Source organism: Podarcis muralis, chromosome 2, assembly GCF_964188315.1.
Source record: "Podarcis muralis chromosome 2, rPodMur119.hap1.1, whole genome shotgun sequence".
NCBI classification, from domain to species: domain Eukaryota; kingdom Metazoa; phylum Chordata; class Lepidosauria; order Squamata; family Lacertidae; genus Podarcis; species Podarcis muralis.
The window spans coordinates 118,384,917-118,403,741 of record NC_135656.1 but is presented as its reverse complement, the minus strand read 5'-3'; the positions used below and the strand labels follow the sequence as shown (position 1 = coordinate 118,403,741).

Here is an 18,825-nt window from a genome sequence, read left to right as displayed (position 1 = left end):
GTTCATGTGGCCAGCATGACTAAGCCGCTTCTGGCGAACCAGAGCAGCACACAGAAACGCCTTCCCGCCGGAGTGGTACCTATTTATCTACTTGAACTTGGACGTGCTTTTGAACTGCTAGGTGGGCAGGAGCAGGGTACGAACAACGGGAGCTCACCCTGTTGCGGGGATTCAAACCGCGACCTTCTGATCGGCAAGTCCTAGGCTCTGTGGTTTAACCCACAGCACCACCCGTGTCCCTTTAAAAACAACACATAACAGGAAGGCTATAAATCAAAGTGCAGGAGGGGGAAGAGGGAATCTTGGACTCTCAGCTGCCTGGTTGTTGGTCTTGGCTCAGTTTTCCTCCCTGTGAACTTCATTTCCCAGCAGCCTTTGCAAAACTTTCTGAAATTACCAGCAGCTGGCCCTATTTACCTGAGCATGTGCACAGCTGGGGGAGAATAAGTCTGGGATGCAGCAGGCGAGTCATAATGCAGCACCACCTGTGTAAAGCTCAAGAGAAAACGTCATGGCATCCTGTAGGAGAAGCTTATCGTAGATTTCCCATTTCTGCTCTGCTTCCCGGGAGCTGACATCCTAGTTTTTAGTATTTCAGCCCTCCAGTGGTGTTTTGGGGCTGAATTGTAGACCTACTTTCCTGGGTGAGCTAAAGGAATTCTTTCATTTCTCCAAAGAAAAAGAGAAGCTGAACAAGTGAGTTGCCTGATGGTGGGGATGCAAATTGGTGAGGAAAGGGTGGTTGCAACAGGCAACAGACCTTAGTTCATATGCACTATACTGAAAAGAAAAAGCCACAAAGGGGGTGAATGTATCCGGGAATGTGAGATCAGTAGTGAGGAGGGGTTTTCCAATTTAGTTTGAATTTCCTTTTATTCTTGCTCGGTCATTTTCAGAAAAGGAGCTTTGGCACTCAATGTTTCCATCACTAGATGTGCCCTTGAAGCAGGAATATCCCTAATTTTTTTAGGCTGCACTTTGGGGGGAGCTGGAGCTCAAAGTCCCTGCCAGGAAGTAGGGCCATCCTTTGGAGTAGGTGTGCTTTGCCGGTGTAAAAAATGACCACATTCATGCCATCCTTTAAAAGGTACCTCTTTAAACAGTCCTGGCTTCCTCCAAAGAATACGGGGAGCTGTACCTTGATAAAAGTACAGGAGACTTCCGCAATTCCCTTCACAGAACTGCAGTTTCCAGCATGGTTTAACAATCAGTCCCACTTCCCAGGGAACTCTGTGCATTGTAGCTGTGTGAGGAGAATAGCAGCAGTCTCTTCACAACCCTCTGCGCTCTTACCAAACTACAGCTCCCTGAGTTCTTTGGGGGAAACCAGCACTGTTTAAAGTGGTATTGTACTGTTTTAAGATGGATGGTGGGAATGTGGCCAAACAGGAACCATTCTTTGCAAGCTGACATGATCCAGGACTCGCTCACACTACTTCTCCTATGTCTTCCACTTGTCTCGTGCTTTATACGCTTGGGTCTGATGAGTTTTTTCTTTCACTTTTCTTGGGGAAACCCATTATTTACCGCTGAATCAGAACGAATGGGGTTTGTTGCGATTCACTGTTAAGCAGCCAGGTTTTCCCAGGAAAAACAGGAGGGTAAATGAAAGCCCTTCCACGCTGATGCCCAGAAAAGAAAGGTCCATCAGAAGTGTGTAAGAGCCCTTATTTGGAGCTGAAGTTTTGATGGACTAGAGAAGCCCCTTCATCATTTACAGGGACTGCAGGGATATGCAGACAGAGGGTGTATTGAACCTTTGGTCCTCTGGATGTTACTGAATTACAACTCCCATCAGCCCCAGCCAGGGATGGTGGATGTTGTAGTCCAGCACCATCCAGGGGGCCCAAAACTTCCACCGCACACAGCGTTTATTTCATTCGTTCATTTTAATAACTTATATACCACTTGCTGCTGTTGTTTATTCATGTCCGACTCTTTGTGACCCCCTGGACCAGAGGCACTCCTGTCTTCCACTGCCTCCCGCAGTTTGGTCAAACTCATGCTGGTAGCTTTGAGAACACTGTCCAACCATCTCGTCCTCTATCGTCCCCTTCTCCTTGTGCCCTCCATCTTTCCCAACAGCAGGGTCTTTTCCAGGGAGTCTTCTCTTCTCATGAGGTGACCAAAGTATTGGAGCCTCAGCTTCACAATCTGTCCTTGCAGTGAGCACTCAGGGCTGATTTCCTTAAGAATGGATAGGTTGGATCTTCTTGCAGTCCATGGGACTCTCAAGAGTCTCCTCCAGCACCATAATTCAAAAGCATCCATTCTTCGGCGATCAGCCTTCTTTATGGTCCAGCCCTCACTTCCATACATCACTACTGGGAAAACCATAGCTTTAACTATACGGGCCTTTGTTGGCCAGGTGATGTCTCTGCTTTTTAAGATGCTGTCTAGGTTTATCATTGTTTTTCCCCCAAAAAGCAGGTGTCTTTTAATTTCGTAACTGCTGTCACCATCTGCAGTGATCATGGAGCCCAAGAAAGTAAAATCTCTCACTGCCTCTATTTCTTCCCCATCTATTTGCCAGGAGGTGATGGGACCAGTGGCCATGATCTTCGTTTTTTTGATGTTGAGCTTCAGACCATATTTTGCGTTCTCCTCTTTCACCCTCATTAAAAGGTTCTTTAATTCCTCCTCACTTTCTGCCATCAAGGCTGTGTCATCTGCATATCTGAGGTCATTGATATTTCTTCCGGCAATCTTAATTCCGGCTAGGGATTCATCCAGCCCAGCCTTTCGCATGATGAATTCTGCATATAAGTTAAATAAGCAGGGAGACAATATACAGCCTTGTCGTACTCCATTCCCAATTATGAACCAATCAGTTGTTCCATATCCAGTTCTAACTTTAGCTTCTTGTCCCAAATAGAGATTTCTCAGGAGACAGATGAGGTGATCAGGCACTCCCATTTCTTTAAGAACTTGCCAAAGTTTGCTGTGGTCGACACAGTCAAAGGCATTTGCATAGTCAACGAAGGAGAAGTAGATGTCTTTCTGGAACTCTTTAGCTTTCTCCGTAATCCAGTGCACTGCCTTGCCATGGCAAAAGGGCTTGAATAACTCAGAGAATAGCTATGAGCTATGCCGTGCAGGGCCATGGTCTGATGGACAGGTCATAGTGGAGTTTTGACCAAACGTGATCCATTTGGAGCACGAACCGGCAAGCCACTCCAGTATCCCTGCCAAGAAAACCCCATGAACAAAGACAACAGGCATATACAGTGGTACCTCGGGTTACATACGCTTCAGGTTAGACTCCGCTAACCCAGAAATAGTACCGTGGGTTAAGAACTTTGCCTCAGGATGAGAACAGAAATCGCACGACGACGGTGCGGCAGCAGCAGGAGGCCCCACTAGCTAAAGTGGTGTTTCGGGTTAAGAACAGTTTCAGGTTAAGAACGGACCTCCGGAATGAATTAAGTACGTAACCAGAGGTACAACTGTTCCACTTAGTACAACAAAATATTGAAGTGGTTCACACAATGTACAATGATGGCATCACAAACGAAAAGGAACGACAGAGCATCAAAATGCAATTAGAACCCATTAAGCAAAACATTAATACATTCATAGGGAAATACCGTATTTTTCGCTCTATAGGGCGCACCTAGGTGTTTTTTTGGGGGGGGAATAAAGAAAAAAAATATTCCCCCCCCCCCAGCCCCAAAGAGCAAAGAAGCGAAAGCCTGCATTTGCTCCATAGGACGCACACACATTTCCCCTTCATGTACAGTAATGCCTGTGGTCTATTACAATGCTTCTATAAAAAAAGGGCATAGTGCCCATGTTTAAACCCTAAACTGTGGTTAATCTTAACTGCAGCTTGTTTCTTGCAAACAGTATAGGAAAAAATACAACCATATATAGATGGGGGTTATGTTGTAGTGTATGGAGGAAGCCTGTTTAACGTGAGGCCCTTCCTCATAGCTCTCTGGGTGTGGGAATCTTCCTAATATCTTGGGGTGTCTCTGCTACATAGCCTATATTCTCTTACAGAGTTGGGAAACCTGTATCTGTGAACCATGGAGAACCAATGCCACAAGAAACCTGACTGGGAAGACCTGGAACTCATTAATGAAGTGATAGAGGTGAAATAATCAAGAACTAAAGGCCAATGGCCCATCTAGTCCAGGATCCTTTTCTCCCAGTGGCCAAACAGGGGTACAAGAGCCCTCTCCTCTTCTGTGGTCTCCCCACACTCGTATTAAGAAAAATTTACTACCTCTAAGTGTGGAAGCAGGGGATAGCCATCATGGCTAGTAGTCATTGATAGACTTCTCCTCCATGAATATGCCCAAGAATATTTTCAAGCCATCCAAGTTGGTGGCCGTTTAGTTCTCATTCGCTAGTGTGCTGCCAGGGGAGTTGTGGTGGGTCCACGGGTTGAGTTCCCTGTCCCTCTTGTGCTTGAGAAGGGGATGTGCAGGCCACAATAGATTAGATAAGGTTGCCTCCTCCATATGGTCTGTCTAGTCTTCAGTCTAGTCTTCAACAAGGGACTCCACAAGTGATGCCTTCAGGGTCTGGAGGTCCTGGGGAGCCTGGAATACCACACCATTTGGAGATTGGGTGTGTGTGCAATAAATGGGTATACTTTAAATGTGTGGTATGTAAACAAGCACATTCCTGATTTCTCACTTGTGGAATGTGAGTGAAAGATAGAGATGATGGGAGGTTGTTGCTCCAGCTTGAACAATAGGCTCCTATTGAAATTATTCCTTTCTTCTGTTTCTGGTGATATAGGAGGAGAGGCAGGCGGCTGCAAATTTCCTCACTGCAGGCCAGGCTCCATCTTCAGTTGAGCAGAGGCAGCTGCAGAATGAAACCCAGGAGGAAGAGGATGATGGGGAGGGCAGAATTTGGGGTAAGTTCAGACTCCCCCTATCCTGCTATATGTGCCAAACCCACCCACCCCTTTGCCCTTCCCCCACACCTGACTAAAGGCCCTCCTTTTATTTCTCACCCCTTGCATATTCCCCCCCCCCAGCTCACCTGGGCTGGCCAGCTGTTCCACATGCTTCGGTTGGCATGGCCACCTACTGGTCACCACATGAACTGCAGAGCGTGACAATACCTTACATTCTTATTTATCTAGGAAGGGAAGAAAACCAGGAATTCTGCCAATGCATTCACAATAAGTGATTTTGTTTCATAAGAAAATGAATCCCTGTCCCAGGTTATACAAGCACTTGTATCCTAATTGTTCTGCCAGAGCATGCAAACCAGCAAACACATCAAATTTCAGCAGTATACTGTTGTTTAATTCCAGTAAACTAATTCTGAAGCCATTAATATTCCCTTAAACTCCTGCTTTAGAGGAAAGGAAAGATCTGCTGGTCAAGGTGTCTTTCGGCAGCATATTCTAACACACAAAGCGGAAATAAATAAGTCGCACTATGGGAGACAAACAATTTTAATGAATTCAATGACACCACAACACATTTAGGGGAGAGCCAAAGGATGGCTTGCTTCTCCTTTGCTGACCCATAAAGTATTTCTCGCCTTTATTTCAGCAGGTGATACGCAGGTGACTGAGAAAGAAGAAGAATGTTGTGCGGTATCATCAGTGGAGCCTGAGCACAAAGAGATGAACGGGAAGGATATACAGGAAACTCAGGTGGAAGAGAGACCCTACCAATGCAGCCAATGTGGAAAAAGCTTCAAATACAAGTCAATACTTCATCGACACCAAATAGTTCACACAGGAGAGGCCCCCTATATATGTAAGCAGTGTGGGAAAAGCTATAAGAACAAGACGTCCCTTATTAGGCATGAGAGAAGTCACACGGGAGAGAAGCCCTATAAATGTGAGGTGTGTGATAAAAGCTTCAGGTACAAGCCAAACCTTGCCCTACACCAACTCAAGACCCATGGACTACATAGGGTTGCCTCTTCCATATTGTTTTGTCTAGCCCTCAACAAGGGATTCCACATGTCTTCAGGGTCTGAAGGTCCTGGGGAGCACTGGGGGTGCCCGCCTCAAAATAGCTGCTATGGCGGGTTGGAGAAGCAAGGCCCTTTGGGGGGGCATTAATGCTGTGAACCCCTCCATCGGAGCTCAGGTTGCATAGATGTGTAAATAAACCATTTATTATCAAGATACCACTGTCTCAGCTATCCCTCATTCTGAGGAAACCGAGCCCTTGGTAAGTGCATGGAACCCCTGGGAATACCGCACCACTTGGAGATTGGGTGTGGGTGCAATAAATGGGCACACCTTAAATGTGTGGTGTGAACAAACACAGCCCTCATTTCTCACTTGCAGAGGGCGAGTGAAAAAGATGGTGTGGACTGTTGCTCCAGCTATTGAAAGGATTCCTTTCTGCTGTTTCAGTTGATACCGGAGGAGAAGGAAGAGGAGGCTGCAAATCTCCCTGATGCAGGCCAGGCTCCAGTTTTAGTTGAGCAGAGGCAGCTGCAGAAGGAAAACAAGGAGAATGAGGAGGGCAGGATTGTAGGCAAGTTCCGTCTTCCCCTACCCCTTTGCCCTCCCCCCCACTTGACTAAAGCCCCTCCCTCTTGTATCTCACCTCCTTGCATATCCCCCCCTCCTGCAGTTCACCTGGGTCAGCCACCTGTTTCTCATGCTGCAGTTGGCATGGCCCCCTACTGGTCACCACATGAACTGCAGAGCGTGATAATACCTTACATTCTTATGAATCCAGGAAGGCAAGTTAATCTGGAATTGTGCCAATACATTCAGAATACCTGATTATCTTCCATAAGAAAATAAAACCCTGTCTTGGGTTAGACAAGAACGTGGATCCTAATTGTTCCACCAGAGCATGCAAACCAACAAACACATCAAACTTCAGCAGTATAAAAAAGGTAAAGGGACCCCTGAACATTAGGTCCAGTCGTGACCGACTCTGGGGTTACGGCGCTCATATCTCTTTATTGGCCGAGGGAGCCGGCTTACAGCTTCTGGGTCATGAGGCCAGCTTGACTAAGTCACTTCTGGAGAACCAGAGCAGAGCACGGAAACGCCGTTTACCTTCCTGCCGGAGTGGTACCTATTTATCTACTTGCACTTTGACGTGCTTTCGAACTAGTAGGTTGGCAGGAGCAGGGACTGAGCAACAGGAGCTCACCCCATTGCGGGGATTCGAACCGCTGACCTTCTGATCGGCAAGGCCTAGGCTCTGTGGTTTAATCCACAGTGCCACCCACATATACTATTGTTTAATTCCAGTAAACTACAAGTCATTCTTAAACCGTTAATATTCCCTTCAATCTCTTAAGCTCCTGCTTTAGAGGAAAGGAAAGATCTACTGGGCAAGGTGTCTTTCAGCAGGATATCCCAACAGACATAGGGGGAAATAAATAACTCGCACTATGGGAGACAGACAATTTCAATCAATGAAATGAGACATTTAGTAGAGAGCCAACGGAAGCTTTCCTTCTCCTCTGGGGTCCCATCAAGACTTTCTCCACTTTATATCAGCAGGTGATATGCAGGTAACTGAGAATGAAGGAGAACGTTGTGCGATGTTGTCAACGGGGCCTGAGCCCAAATAGATGAACGATAATGTTATACAGGGAACTCAGGTGGAAGAGAGACCCTATCAATGCAGCCGATGTGGAAAAAGCTTCAAACGCAGGTCGAACGTTTATGAACACCAAAGCGTTCACACAGGAGAGGCCCCCTATTTGTGTATGTGGTGTGGGAAAAGCTATAAGACCAGCTCATCCCTTGTTCTGCATGAAAGAAGTCACACGAGAGAGAAGCCCTATAAATGTGAGGAATGTGGAAGAAGCTTCAGTCGTAAGTCAGTCCTTGCCATACACCAAGTAACCCACACTAAAGAGAAGCCTTATCAATGCTCAGAATGCGGGAAGAGCTTCCGTCAAAAGTTCAGCTTGAAAGTACACCAGAGAACCCACACAGGGGAGAGGCCATACAAATGCTCAGAATGTGGCAAGAGTTACATTACCCGATCGAACCTTAGGAAGCATGAAAGAATCCACACGAAAGAGAAAGCTTAAGAATGCTCAAAATGTGGTCAGAGCTTCGATCGTAGCACACATCTCAACACACACCAGAGAACCCATGAAGTGGAGAAGACATACAAATGCTCAAAATGCGACAAGGACTTTACTTCTCCATTTGATCTCATTAAACATAACAGGATGCACATTGAAGAAGGACCTCACAAATGCTCAGAATGCGGAGAGAGCTTCAGATGCAGCACCTCCCTTATGGAACATCAGAGAATTCATAGAGGAGAGGAGCCAGACTTTGGCCTCAGCCATGCTTCTGAACCAAGTCTTGTTGAACATAATGTAACCCGCCCTGAAAAGAAATGTTTCGTATGTTCCATTTGTTCCAGAACATTTGGGTGTAGCGGAAGCCTTGGGTTACACCAACTGAAGCATAAATAGGAGACATCGCAGAGCTTCTCAGGCTGCAGCAAGACCCTTTTTAAAATATCCAATTAATCAGCACAAGACAATTCCCACGGAAGAGCCCACAAATGTGGGGAAAGCTTTTATGATAGTGCACTCATTTCACGTCAGTTCAGTCGGCACAAGACAGCAATGGAGAGGCAGAGAGATCTTGCAAATGCTTCTGTTTCTCCATTCTTCTACTTCAGTGTATTACTCCAATCACTGGTACTTCTTTTTAAATGCATGTTTTACTTGGCACTTGCTTCTGTAAGTATTTTAATGTGTTTGCACTATTCATCAATAAATTTTGTATGTTTTTTATTCCTTTTGCTTCTCTTTTTATTACTCTCGCTCCCTGTCAAGGTTGCAGTTTTAAACATACCTCTGTGGCTATGAAATAATTTGTTTAATAAACAGCTTTCCTCATTGGCTGATTTCTCACTCAGGGCTGATTTCCTTCAGAATGGATAGGTTGGATCTTCTTGCAGTCCATGGGACTCTCAAGAGTCTCCTCCAGCACCATAATTCAAAAGCATCCATTCTTTGGCGATCAGCCTTCTTTATGGTCCAGCTCTCACTTCCATACATCACTACTGGGAAAACCATAGCTTTAACTATATGGACCTTTGTTAGCCAGGTGATGTCTCTGCTTTTTAAGATGCTGTCTAGGTTTGTCATCACTTTTCTTCCAAGAAGCAGGTGTCTTAATTTCATGACTGCTGTCACCATCTGCAGTGATCATGGAGCCCAAGAAAGTAAAATCTCTCACTGCCTCCATTTCTTCCCCATCTATTTGTCAGGAGGTGATGGGACCAGTGGCCATGTTGTTAGTTTTTTTATGTTGAGCTTCAGACCATATTTTGCGCTCTCCTCTTTCACCCTCATTAAAAGGTTCTTTAATTCCTCCTCACTTTCTGCCATCAAGGCTGTGTCATCTGCATATCTGAGGTCGTTGATATTTCTTCCGGCAATCTTAATTCCGGCTAGGGATTCATCCAGCCCAGCCTTTCGCATGATGAATTCTGCATATAAGTTAAATAAGCAGGGAGACAATATACAGCCTTGTCGTACTCCATTCCCAATTATGAACCAATCAGTTGTTCCATATCCAGTTCTAACTTTAGCTTCTTGTCCCAAATAGAGATTTCTCAGGAGACAGATGAGGTGATCAGGCACTCCCATTTCTTTAAGAACTTGCCAAAGTTTGCTGTGGTCGACACAGTCAAAGGCATTTGCATAGTCAACGAAGGAGAAGTAGATGTCTTTCTGGAACTCTTTAGCTTTCTCCGTAATCCAGTGCACTGCCTTGCCATGGCAAAGGGGCTTGAATAACTCAGAGAAGCTATGAGCTATGCCGTGCAGGGCCAGCCAAGATGGACAGGTCATAGTGGAGAGTTTTGACCAAACGTGATCCACTTGGAGCAGGAACCGGCAAGCCACTCCAGTATCCCTGCCAAGAAAACCCCATGAACAAAGACAACAGGCATATACAGTGGTACCTCAGGTTACATACGCTTCAGGTTAGACTCCGCTAACCCAGAAATAGTACCTTAGGTTAAGAACTTTGCCTTAGGATTAGAACAGAAATCGCATGGCGGCAGTGCGGCAGCAGCAGGAGGCCGCATTAGCTAAAGTGGTGCTTCAGGTTAAGAACAGTTTCAGGTTAAGAACAGACCTCCAGAATGAATTAAGTACGTAACCAGAGGTACCACTGTACCACTTAGTACAACAAAATATTGAAGTGGTTCACACAATGTACAATGATGGCATCACACACAAAAAGGAACGACAGAGCATCAAAATGCAATTAGAACCCATTAAGCAAAACATTAATACATTCATAGGGAAATAATGCCCGTGGTCTATTACAGTGCTTCGATAAAAAAAGGCATAGCGCCCATGTATAAACCCTAAACTGTGGTTAAACAGCAGCTTGTTTCTTGCAAACAGTATAGGAAAAAATACAACCATATATAGATGGGGGTTATGCAGTGGCGTAGCATGGGTTGTCAGCACCCGGGGCAAGGCAAGTAATTTGCGCCCCCTTGTGTGAGAGAGAGTGAGTGAGCCAGGTAGGGGCAGAGAGCTGCGAGTGCCCCCCCCCAGATGTTGCGCGCAGTGCGGCCGGGCCCCCCTGCACCCCCCACGCTATGCCACTGGGGTTATGTTGTAGTGTATGGAGGAAGCCTGTTTAACGTGAGGCCCATCCTCATAGCTCTCTGGGTGTGGGAATCTTCCTAATATCTTGGGGTGTCTCTGCTACATATCCTGTATTCTCTTACAGAGTTGGGAAACCTGTATCTGCGAACCATGGGGAACCAATGCCACAAGAAACCTGACTGGGAAGACCTGGAACTCGTTAATGAAGTGAGAGAGGTGAAATAATCAAGAACTAAAGGCCAATGGCCCATCTAGTCCAGCATGCTGTTCTCCCAGTGGCCAAACAGGGGGACAAGAGCCCTCTCCTCTTCTGTGGTCTCCCCACACTCGTATTAAGAAAAAATTACTACCTCTAAGTGTGGAAGCAGGAGATAGCCATCATGGCTAGTAGTCATTGATAGACTTCTCCTCCATGAATATGCCCAAGAATATTTTCAAGCCATCCAAGTTGGTGGCCATTTAGTTCCCATTTGCTAGTGTGCTGCCAAGGGGTGGGAGTGGGGCCAGGGGTTGAGTTCCCAGTCCCTCTAATGCTTGAGAAGGAGATGTGCAGGCCACAATAGATTAGATACGGTTGCCTCTTCCATATGGTCTGTCTAGTCTTCAGTCTAGTCTTCAGCAAGAGACTCCACATGTGATGTCTTCAGGGTCTGGAGGTCCTGGAGAGCGCTGGGGGTGCCAGTCTCAATATAGCTGCTATGGCGGGTGGAAGGAGCAAGACCCTTTAGGGGGCATTAATGCTGTGAGCCCCTCCATCAGAGGCTCAGGTTGCATAGATGTGTAAATAAACTATTGATCATTAAGATACCACACTCTCAGCTGTCCCTCATTTTGAGGAAACCGAACCCTCTGTAAGCTCCTGGAAACCTGGAATGCCACACCATTTGGAGATTGGGTGTGTGTGCAATAAATGGGTATACTTTAAATGTGTGGTATGTAAACAAGCACATCCCTGATTTCTCACTTGTAGAATGTGAGTGAAAGATAGAGATGATGGGAGGTTGTTGCTCCAGCTTGAACAATAGGCTCCTATTGAAATTATTCCTTTCTTCTGTTTCTGGTGATATAGGAGGAGAGGGAGGCAGCTGCAAATTTCCTCACTGCAGGCCAGGCTCCATCTTCAGTTGAGCAGAGGCAGCTGCAGAATGAAACCCAGGAGGAAGAGGATGATGGGGAGGGCAGGAATTGGGGTAAGTTCAGACTCCCCCTATCCTGCTATACGTGCCAAACCCACCTACCCATTTGCCCTTTCCCCACACCTGACTGAAGGCCTCCTTTTATTTCTCACCGCCTTGCATATTCCCCCCCCCAGCTCACCTGGGCTGGCCAGCTGTTCCACATGCTTCGGTTGGCATGGCCACCTACTGGTCACCACATGAACTGCAGAGCGTGACAATACCTTACATTCTTATTTATCTAGGAAGGGAAGAAAACCAGGAATTCTGCCAATGCATTCACAATAAGTGATTTTGTTTCATAAGAAAATGAATCCCTGTCCCAGGTTATACAAGCACTTGTATCCTAATTGTTCTGCCAGAGCATGCAAACCAGCAAACACATCAAATTTCAGCAGTATACTGTTGTTTAATTCCAGTAAACTAATTCTGAAGCCATTAATATTCCCTTAAACTCCTGCTTTAGAGGAAAGGAAAGATCTGCTGGTCAAGGTGTCTTTCGGCAGCATATTCTAACACACAAAGCGGAAATAAATAAGTCGCACTATGGGAGACAAACAATTTTAATGAATTCAATGACACCACAACACATTTAGGGGAGAGCCAAAGGACGGCTTGCTTCTCCTTTGCTGACCCATAAAGTATTTCTCGCCTTTATTTCAGCAGGTGATACGCAGGTGACTGAGAAAGAAGAAGAATGTTGTGCGGTATCATCAGTGGAGCCTGAGCACAAAGAGATGAACGGGAAGGATATACAGGAAACTCAGGTGGAAGAGAGACCCTACCAATGCAGCCAATGTGGAAAAAGCTTCAAATACAAGTCAATACTTCATCGACACCAAATAGTTCACACAGGAGAGGCCCCCTATATATGTAAGCAGTGTGGGAAAAGCTATAAGAACAAGACGTCCCTTATTAGGCATGAGAGAAGTCACACGGGAGAGAAGCCCTATAAATGTGAGGTGTGTGATAAAAGCTTCAGGTACAAGCCAAACCTTGCCCTACACCAACTCGAGACCCATGGACTACATAGGGTTGCCTCTTCCATATTGTTTTGTCTAGCCCTCAACAAGGGATTCCACATGTCTTCAGGGTCTGAAGGTCCTGGGGAGCACTGGGGGTGCCCGCCTCAAAATAGCTGCTATGGCGGGTTGGAGAAGCAAGGCCCTTTGGGGGGGCATTAATGCTGTGAACCCCTCCATCGGAGATCAGGTTGCATAGATGTGTAAATAAACCATTTATTATCAAGATACCACTGTCTCAGCTATCCCTCATTCTGAGGAAACCGAGCCCTTGGTAAGCGCATGGAACCCCTGGGAATACCGCACCACTTGGAGATTGGGTGTGGGTGCAATAAATGGGCACACCTTAAATGTGTGGTGTGAACAAACACAGCCCTCATTTCTCACTTGCAGAGGGTGAGTGAAAAAGATGGTGTGGACTGTTGCTCCAGCTATTGAAAGGACTCCTTTCTGCTGTTTCAGTTGATACCGGAGGAGAAGGAAGAGGAGCCTGCAAATCTCCCTGATGCAGGCCAGGCTCCAGTTTTAGTTGAGCAGAGGCAGCTGCAGAAGGAAAACAAGGAGAACGAGGAGGGCAGGATTGTAGGCAAGTTCCGTCTTCCCCTACCCCTTTGCCCTCCCCCCACCCCTTTGACTAAAGCCCTACAGTTTATATCTCACCTCTTTGCATGTCCCCTCCCCCTGCAGTTCACCTGGGTCAGCCACCTGTTCCTCATGCTTTGGTTGGCATGGCCACCACCTGGTCACCACATGAACTGCAGAGCGTGATAATACCTTACATTCTTATTTATCTAGGGAGGCAAGAAAATCAGGAATTGTGCCCATGCATTCACAATTAGTGCTTTTGTTTCATAAGAAAATAAAACCCTGTCTTGGGTTAGACAAGGACGTGGATCCTAATTGTTCCACCAGAGCACGCAAACCAACAAATACATCAAACTTCAGCAGTATAAAAAAGGTAAAGGGACCCCTGACCATTAGGTCCAGTCGTGACCGACTCTGGGGTTGCGGCGCTCATCTCGTTTTATTGGCCGAGGGAGCTGGCATACAACTTCCAGGTCATGGGGCCAGCTTGACTAAGCCACTTCTGGCGAACTAGAGCAGAGCACGGAAACGCCGTTTACCTTCCCGCCAGAGCGGTGCCTATTTATCTACTTGCACTTTGGCGTGCTTTCGAACTAGTAGGTTGGCAGGAGCAGGGACTGAGCAACAGGAGCTCACCCCATCGCAGGGATTCAAACCGCTGACCTTCTGATTGGCAAGGCCTAGGCTCTGTGGTTTAACCCACAGTGCCACCCGCATATACTGTTGTTTAATTCCAGTAAACTACCGGTCATTCTTAAACCATTAATATTCCATTCAATCTCTTAAGTGCCTGCTTTAGAGGAAAGGAAAGATCTGCTGGGCAAGGTGTCTTTCAGCAGCATATTCTAACAGACATAGGGGAAATAAATAACTTGCACTATGGGAGATAGCCAATTTCAATGAATGAAATGACACATTTAGTGGAGAGCCAACGGAAGCTTTCCTTCTCCTTTGGGGTCCCATCAAGACTTTCTCCCCTTGATTTCAACAGGTGATATGCAGGTAACTGAGAATGAAGGAGAACGTTGTGCGATGTTCTCAATGGGGACTGAGCACAAAGAGATGAACGGGAATGTTATGCAGAGAACTCAGGTGGAAGAGAGACCCTATCAATGCAGCCGATGTGGGAAAAGCTTCAAACACAAGCCGAACGTTTATGCACACCAAAGAGTTCACACAGGAGAGGCCCCCTATTTATGTATGTGGTGTGGGAAAAGCTATAAGACCAGCCAATCCCTTGTTATGCATGAAAGAAGTCACACGGGAGAGAAGCCCTATAAATGTGAGGAATGTGGAAGAAGCTTCAGTCGTAGGTCAGTCCTTGCCCTACACCAAGTAACCCACACTAAAGAGAAGCCTTATAAATGCTCAGAATGCGGGAAGAGCTTCCGTCAAAAGTTCAGCTTGAAAGTACACCAGAGATCCCACTCAGGGGAGAGGCCATACAAATGCTCAGAATGTGGCAAGAGTTACCTTACTCAACCCAACCTTAGGGTGCATCAAAGAATCCACACGGAAGAGAAGCCTTATAAATGCTCAGAATGTGGGCAGAGCTTCAGTCAAAAGAGCAATTTGAAAAAACACCAGAGAACCCACACGAAAGAGAAGCCTTAAAAATGCTCAAAATGTGGTCAGAGCTTCGATCATAGCACACATCTCAACACACACCAGAGAACCTATGAAGTGGAGAAAACATACAAATGCTCAAAATGCGACAAGGCTGCAGCAAGACCCTTTTTTAAATATCTAATTAATCAGCACAAGACAATTCCCACCAAATAACCCACAAACGTGGGGAAAGCTTTTATGATAGCGCACTCATTTCACGTCAGTTTAATCGGCACAAGACAGCAATGGAGAGGCAGAGAGATCTTGCAAATGCTTCTGTCTCTCCATTCTTCTACTTCAGTGTATTGCTCCAATAACAATTACTTCTTTTTAAATGCATGTTTTACTTGGCATTTGCTTCTATCAGTATTTTAATGTGTTTGTTCTATTCATCAATAAAGTTTGTAGGTTTTTACCCCTTTTGCTTCTCTTTTTATTACTCTGGCCCCCTGTCGAGGTTGCAGTTTTAAACATACTGCTGTGATTATAAAATAATTTGTTTAATAAACAGCTTTCCTCATTGCACATGGTTGTGGAACCTCTGGCTTGTAATGCAATCTGTCTTCCCCAAGCCAGTCCTTCTTTTCTTTTTTAAAAAAAAGTTCATATGTGGACAATATATAAAAATTAAATTTAAATGTTAAAAAACAACAGGTAAAGATAAAGGGACCCCTGACCGTTAGGTCCAGTTGTGACCGACTCTGGGGATGTGGCACTCATCTTGCTTTATTGGCCGAGGGAGCAGGCGTACAGCTTCTGGTTCATGTGGCCAGCATGACTAAGCCGCTTCTGGCGAACCAGAGCAGCACACAGAAACGCCTTCCCGCCGGAGTGGTACCTATTTATCTACTTGAACTTGGACGTGCTTTTGAACTGCTAGGTGGGCAGGAGCAGGGTCCGAACAACGGGAGCTCACCCTGTTGCGGGGATTCAAACCGCGACCTTCTGATCGGCAAGTCCTAGGCTCTGTGGTTTAACCCACAGCACCACCCGTGTCCCTTTAAAAACAACACATAACAGGAAGGCTATAAATCAAAGTGCAGGAGGGGGAAGAGGGAATCTTGGACTCTCAGCTGCCTGGTTGTTGGTCTTGGCTCAGTTTTCCTCCCTGTGAACTTCATTTCCCAGCAGCCTTTGCAAAACTTTCTGAAATTACCAGCAGCTGGCCCTATTTACCTGAGTATGTGCACAGCTGGGGGACAATAAGTCTGGGAAGCAGGAGGCGAGTCATAATGCAGCACCACCTGTGTAAAGCTCAAGAGAAAACGCCATGGGATCCTGTAGAACAAGCTTAACGTAGATTTCCCATTTCTGCTCTGCTTCCCGGGAGCTGACATCCTAGTTTTTAGTATTTCACCCCTGCAGTGGTCTTTTGGGGCTGAATTGTAGATCTGATTTCCTGGGTGAGCTAAAGGAATTCTTTCATTTCTCCAGAGGGAAAGAGAAGCTGAACAAGTGAGTTGCCTGATGGTGGGGATGCAATTTGGTGAGGAAAGGGTTGTTGCAACAGGCAACAGACTTTAGTTCATAGGCACTATACTGAAAAGAAAAAGCCACAAAGGGGGTGAATGTATCTGGGAATGTGAGATCAGTAGTGAGGAGGGGTTTTCCAGTTTAGTTTGAGTTTGCTTGCTTGCTTGCTTGCTTGCTTGCTTGCTTGCTTGCTTGCTTGATGATTTTCAGAAAAGGAGCTTTGGCACTCAATGTTTCCTTCACTAGATGTGCCCTTGAAGCAGGAATAACCCTAATTTTTTTAGGCTCCCCTTTGGGGGGGGGGGAGCTGGAGCTCAAAGTCCCTGCCAGGTAGTAGGGCCATCCTTTGGAGTAGGTGTGCTTTGCCGGTGTAAAAAATGACCACATTCAAGTCATCCTTTAAAAGGTACCTCTTTAAACAGTCCTGGCTTCCTCCAAAGAATACTGGGAGCTGTACCTTGATAAAAGTACAGGAGACTTCCACAATTCCCTTCACAGAGCTGCAGTTTCCAGCGTGGTTTAACAATCAGTCCCACTTCCCAGAGAACTCTGTGCATTGTAGCTGTGTGAGGAGAATAGCAGGAGTCTCTTCACAACCCTCTGCGCTCTTACCAAACTACAGCTCCCCGAGTTCTTTGGGGGAAACCAGGACTGTTTAAAGTGGTATTGCACTGTTTTAAGATGGATGGTGGGAATGTGGCTAAACAGGAACCATTCTTTGCAAGCTAACATGATCCAGGACTCGCTCACACTACTTCTCCTGTGTCTTCCACTTGTCTCGTGCTTTATACGCTTGGGTCTGATGAGTTTTTTGTTTCAATTTTCTTGGGGAAACCCATTACAGTTGTACCTCAGGTTAAGTACTTAATTCATTCCGGAGGTCCGTACTTAACCTGAAACTGTTCTTAACCTGAAGCACCACTTTAGCTAATGGGGCCTCCTGCTGCCACTGCACGATTTCTGTTCTCATCCTGAAGCAAAGTTCTCAACCTGAAGCACTATTTCCGGGTTAGCGGAGTCTGTAACCTGAAGCATATGTAACCTGAGGTACCACTGTATTTACCGCTGAATCAGAATGAATGGGGTTTGTTGCGATTCACTGTTAAACAGCCAGGTTTTCCCAGGAAAAACAGGAGGGTAAATGAAAACCCTTCCACGCTGATGCTTAGAAAAGAAAGGTCCATCAGAAGTGTGTAAGAGCCCTTATTTGGAGCTGAAGTTTTGATGGACTAGAGAAGCCCCTTCATCATTTACAGGGACTGCAGGGATATGCAGACAGAGGGTGTATTGAACCTTTGGTCCTCTGGATGTTACTGAATTACAACTCCCATCAGCCCCAGCCAGGGAAGGTGGATGTTGTAGTCCAGCACCATCCAGGGGGCCCAAAACTTCCACCGCACCCAGCGTTTATTTCATTCGTTCATTTTAATAACTTATATACCACTTGCTGTTGTTGTTTATTCATGTCCGACTCTTCGTGACCCCATGGACCAGAGCACGCCAGGCACTCCTGTCTTCCACTGCCTCCCGCAGTTTAGTCAAACTCATGCTGGTAGCTTCGAGAACACTGTCCAACCATCTCGTCCTCTATCGTCCCCTTCTCCTTGTGCCCTCCATCTTTCCCAACATCAGGGTCTTTTCCAGGGAGTCATCTCTTCTCATGAGGTGGCCAAAGTATTGGAGCCTCAGCTTCACAATCTGTCCTTGCAGTGAGCACTCAGGGCTGATTTCCTTCAGAATGGATAGTCCATGGGACTTCTTGCAGTCCATGGGACTCTCAAGAGTCTCCTCCAGCACCATAATTCAAAAGCATCCATTCTTCGGCAATCAGCCTTCTTGATGGTCCAGCTCTCACTTCCATACATCACTACTGGGAAAACCATAGCTTTAACTATATGGGCCTTTGTTGGCCAGGTGATGTCTCTGCTTTTTAAGATGCTGTCTAGGTTTATCATTGCTTTTGTCCCAAAAAGCGGGAGTCTTTTAATTTCGTGACTGCTGTCACCATCTGCAGTGATCATGGAGCCCAAGAAAGTAAAATCTCTCACTGCCTCCATTTCTTCCCCATTTATTTGCCAGGAGGTGATGGGACCAGTGGCCATGATCTTCGTTTTTTTGATGTTGAGCTTCAGACCATATTTTGCGCTCTCCTCTTTCACCCTCATTAAAAGGTTCCTTAATTCCTCCTCACTTTCTGCCATCAAGGCTGTGTCATCTGCATATCTGAGGTCGTTGATATTTCTTCCGGCAATCTTAATTCCGGCTAGGGATTCATCCAGCCCAGCCTTTCGCATGATGAATTCTGCATATAAGTTAAATAAGCAGGGAGACAATATACACCCTTGTCGTACTCCATTCTCAATTATGAACCAATCAGTTGTTCCATATCCAGTTCTAACTTTAGCTTC

At 46.1% G+C, this 18,825-nt stretch overlaps 1 protein-coding gene and 1 pseudogene across 1 annotated transcript in view; both read left to right on the top strand.

Annotated features, from left to right (window-relative positions):
* The first annotated feature begins 7,524 nt into the window (after nt 1–7,524).
* LOC144326778 (uncharacterized) lies at nt 7,525–13,519 on the top strand (annotated as a pseudogene).
* An 849-nt stretch (nt 13,520–14,368) lies between these two features.
* LOC114591104 (uncharacterized) overlaps nt 14,369–18,825 on the top strand; it is a 65,147-nt gene continuing 60,690 nt past the window's right edge. Inside the window, 1 exon segment of the mRNA XM_077923587.1 lies at nt 14,369–14,943. Coding sequence (XP_077779713.1) covers nt 14,369–14,943 — 575 coding nt within the window.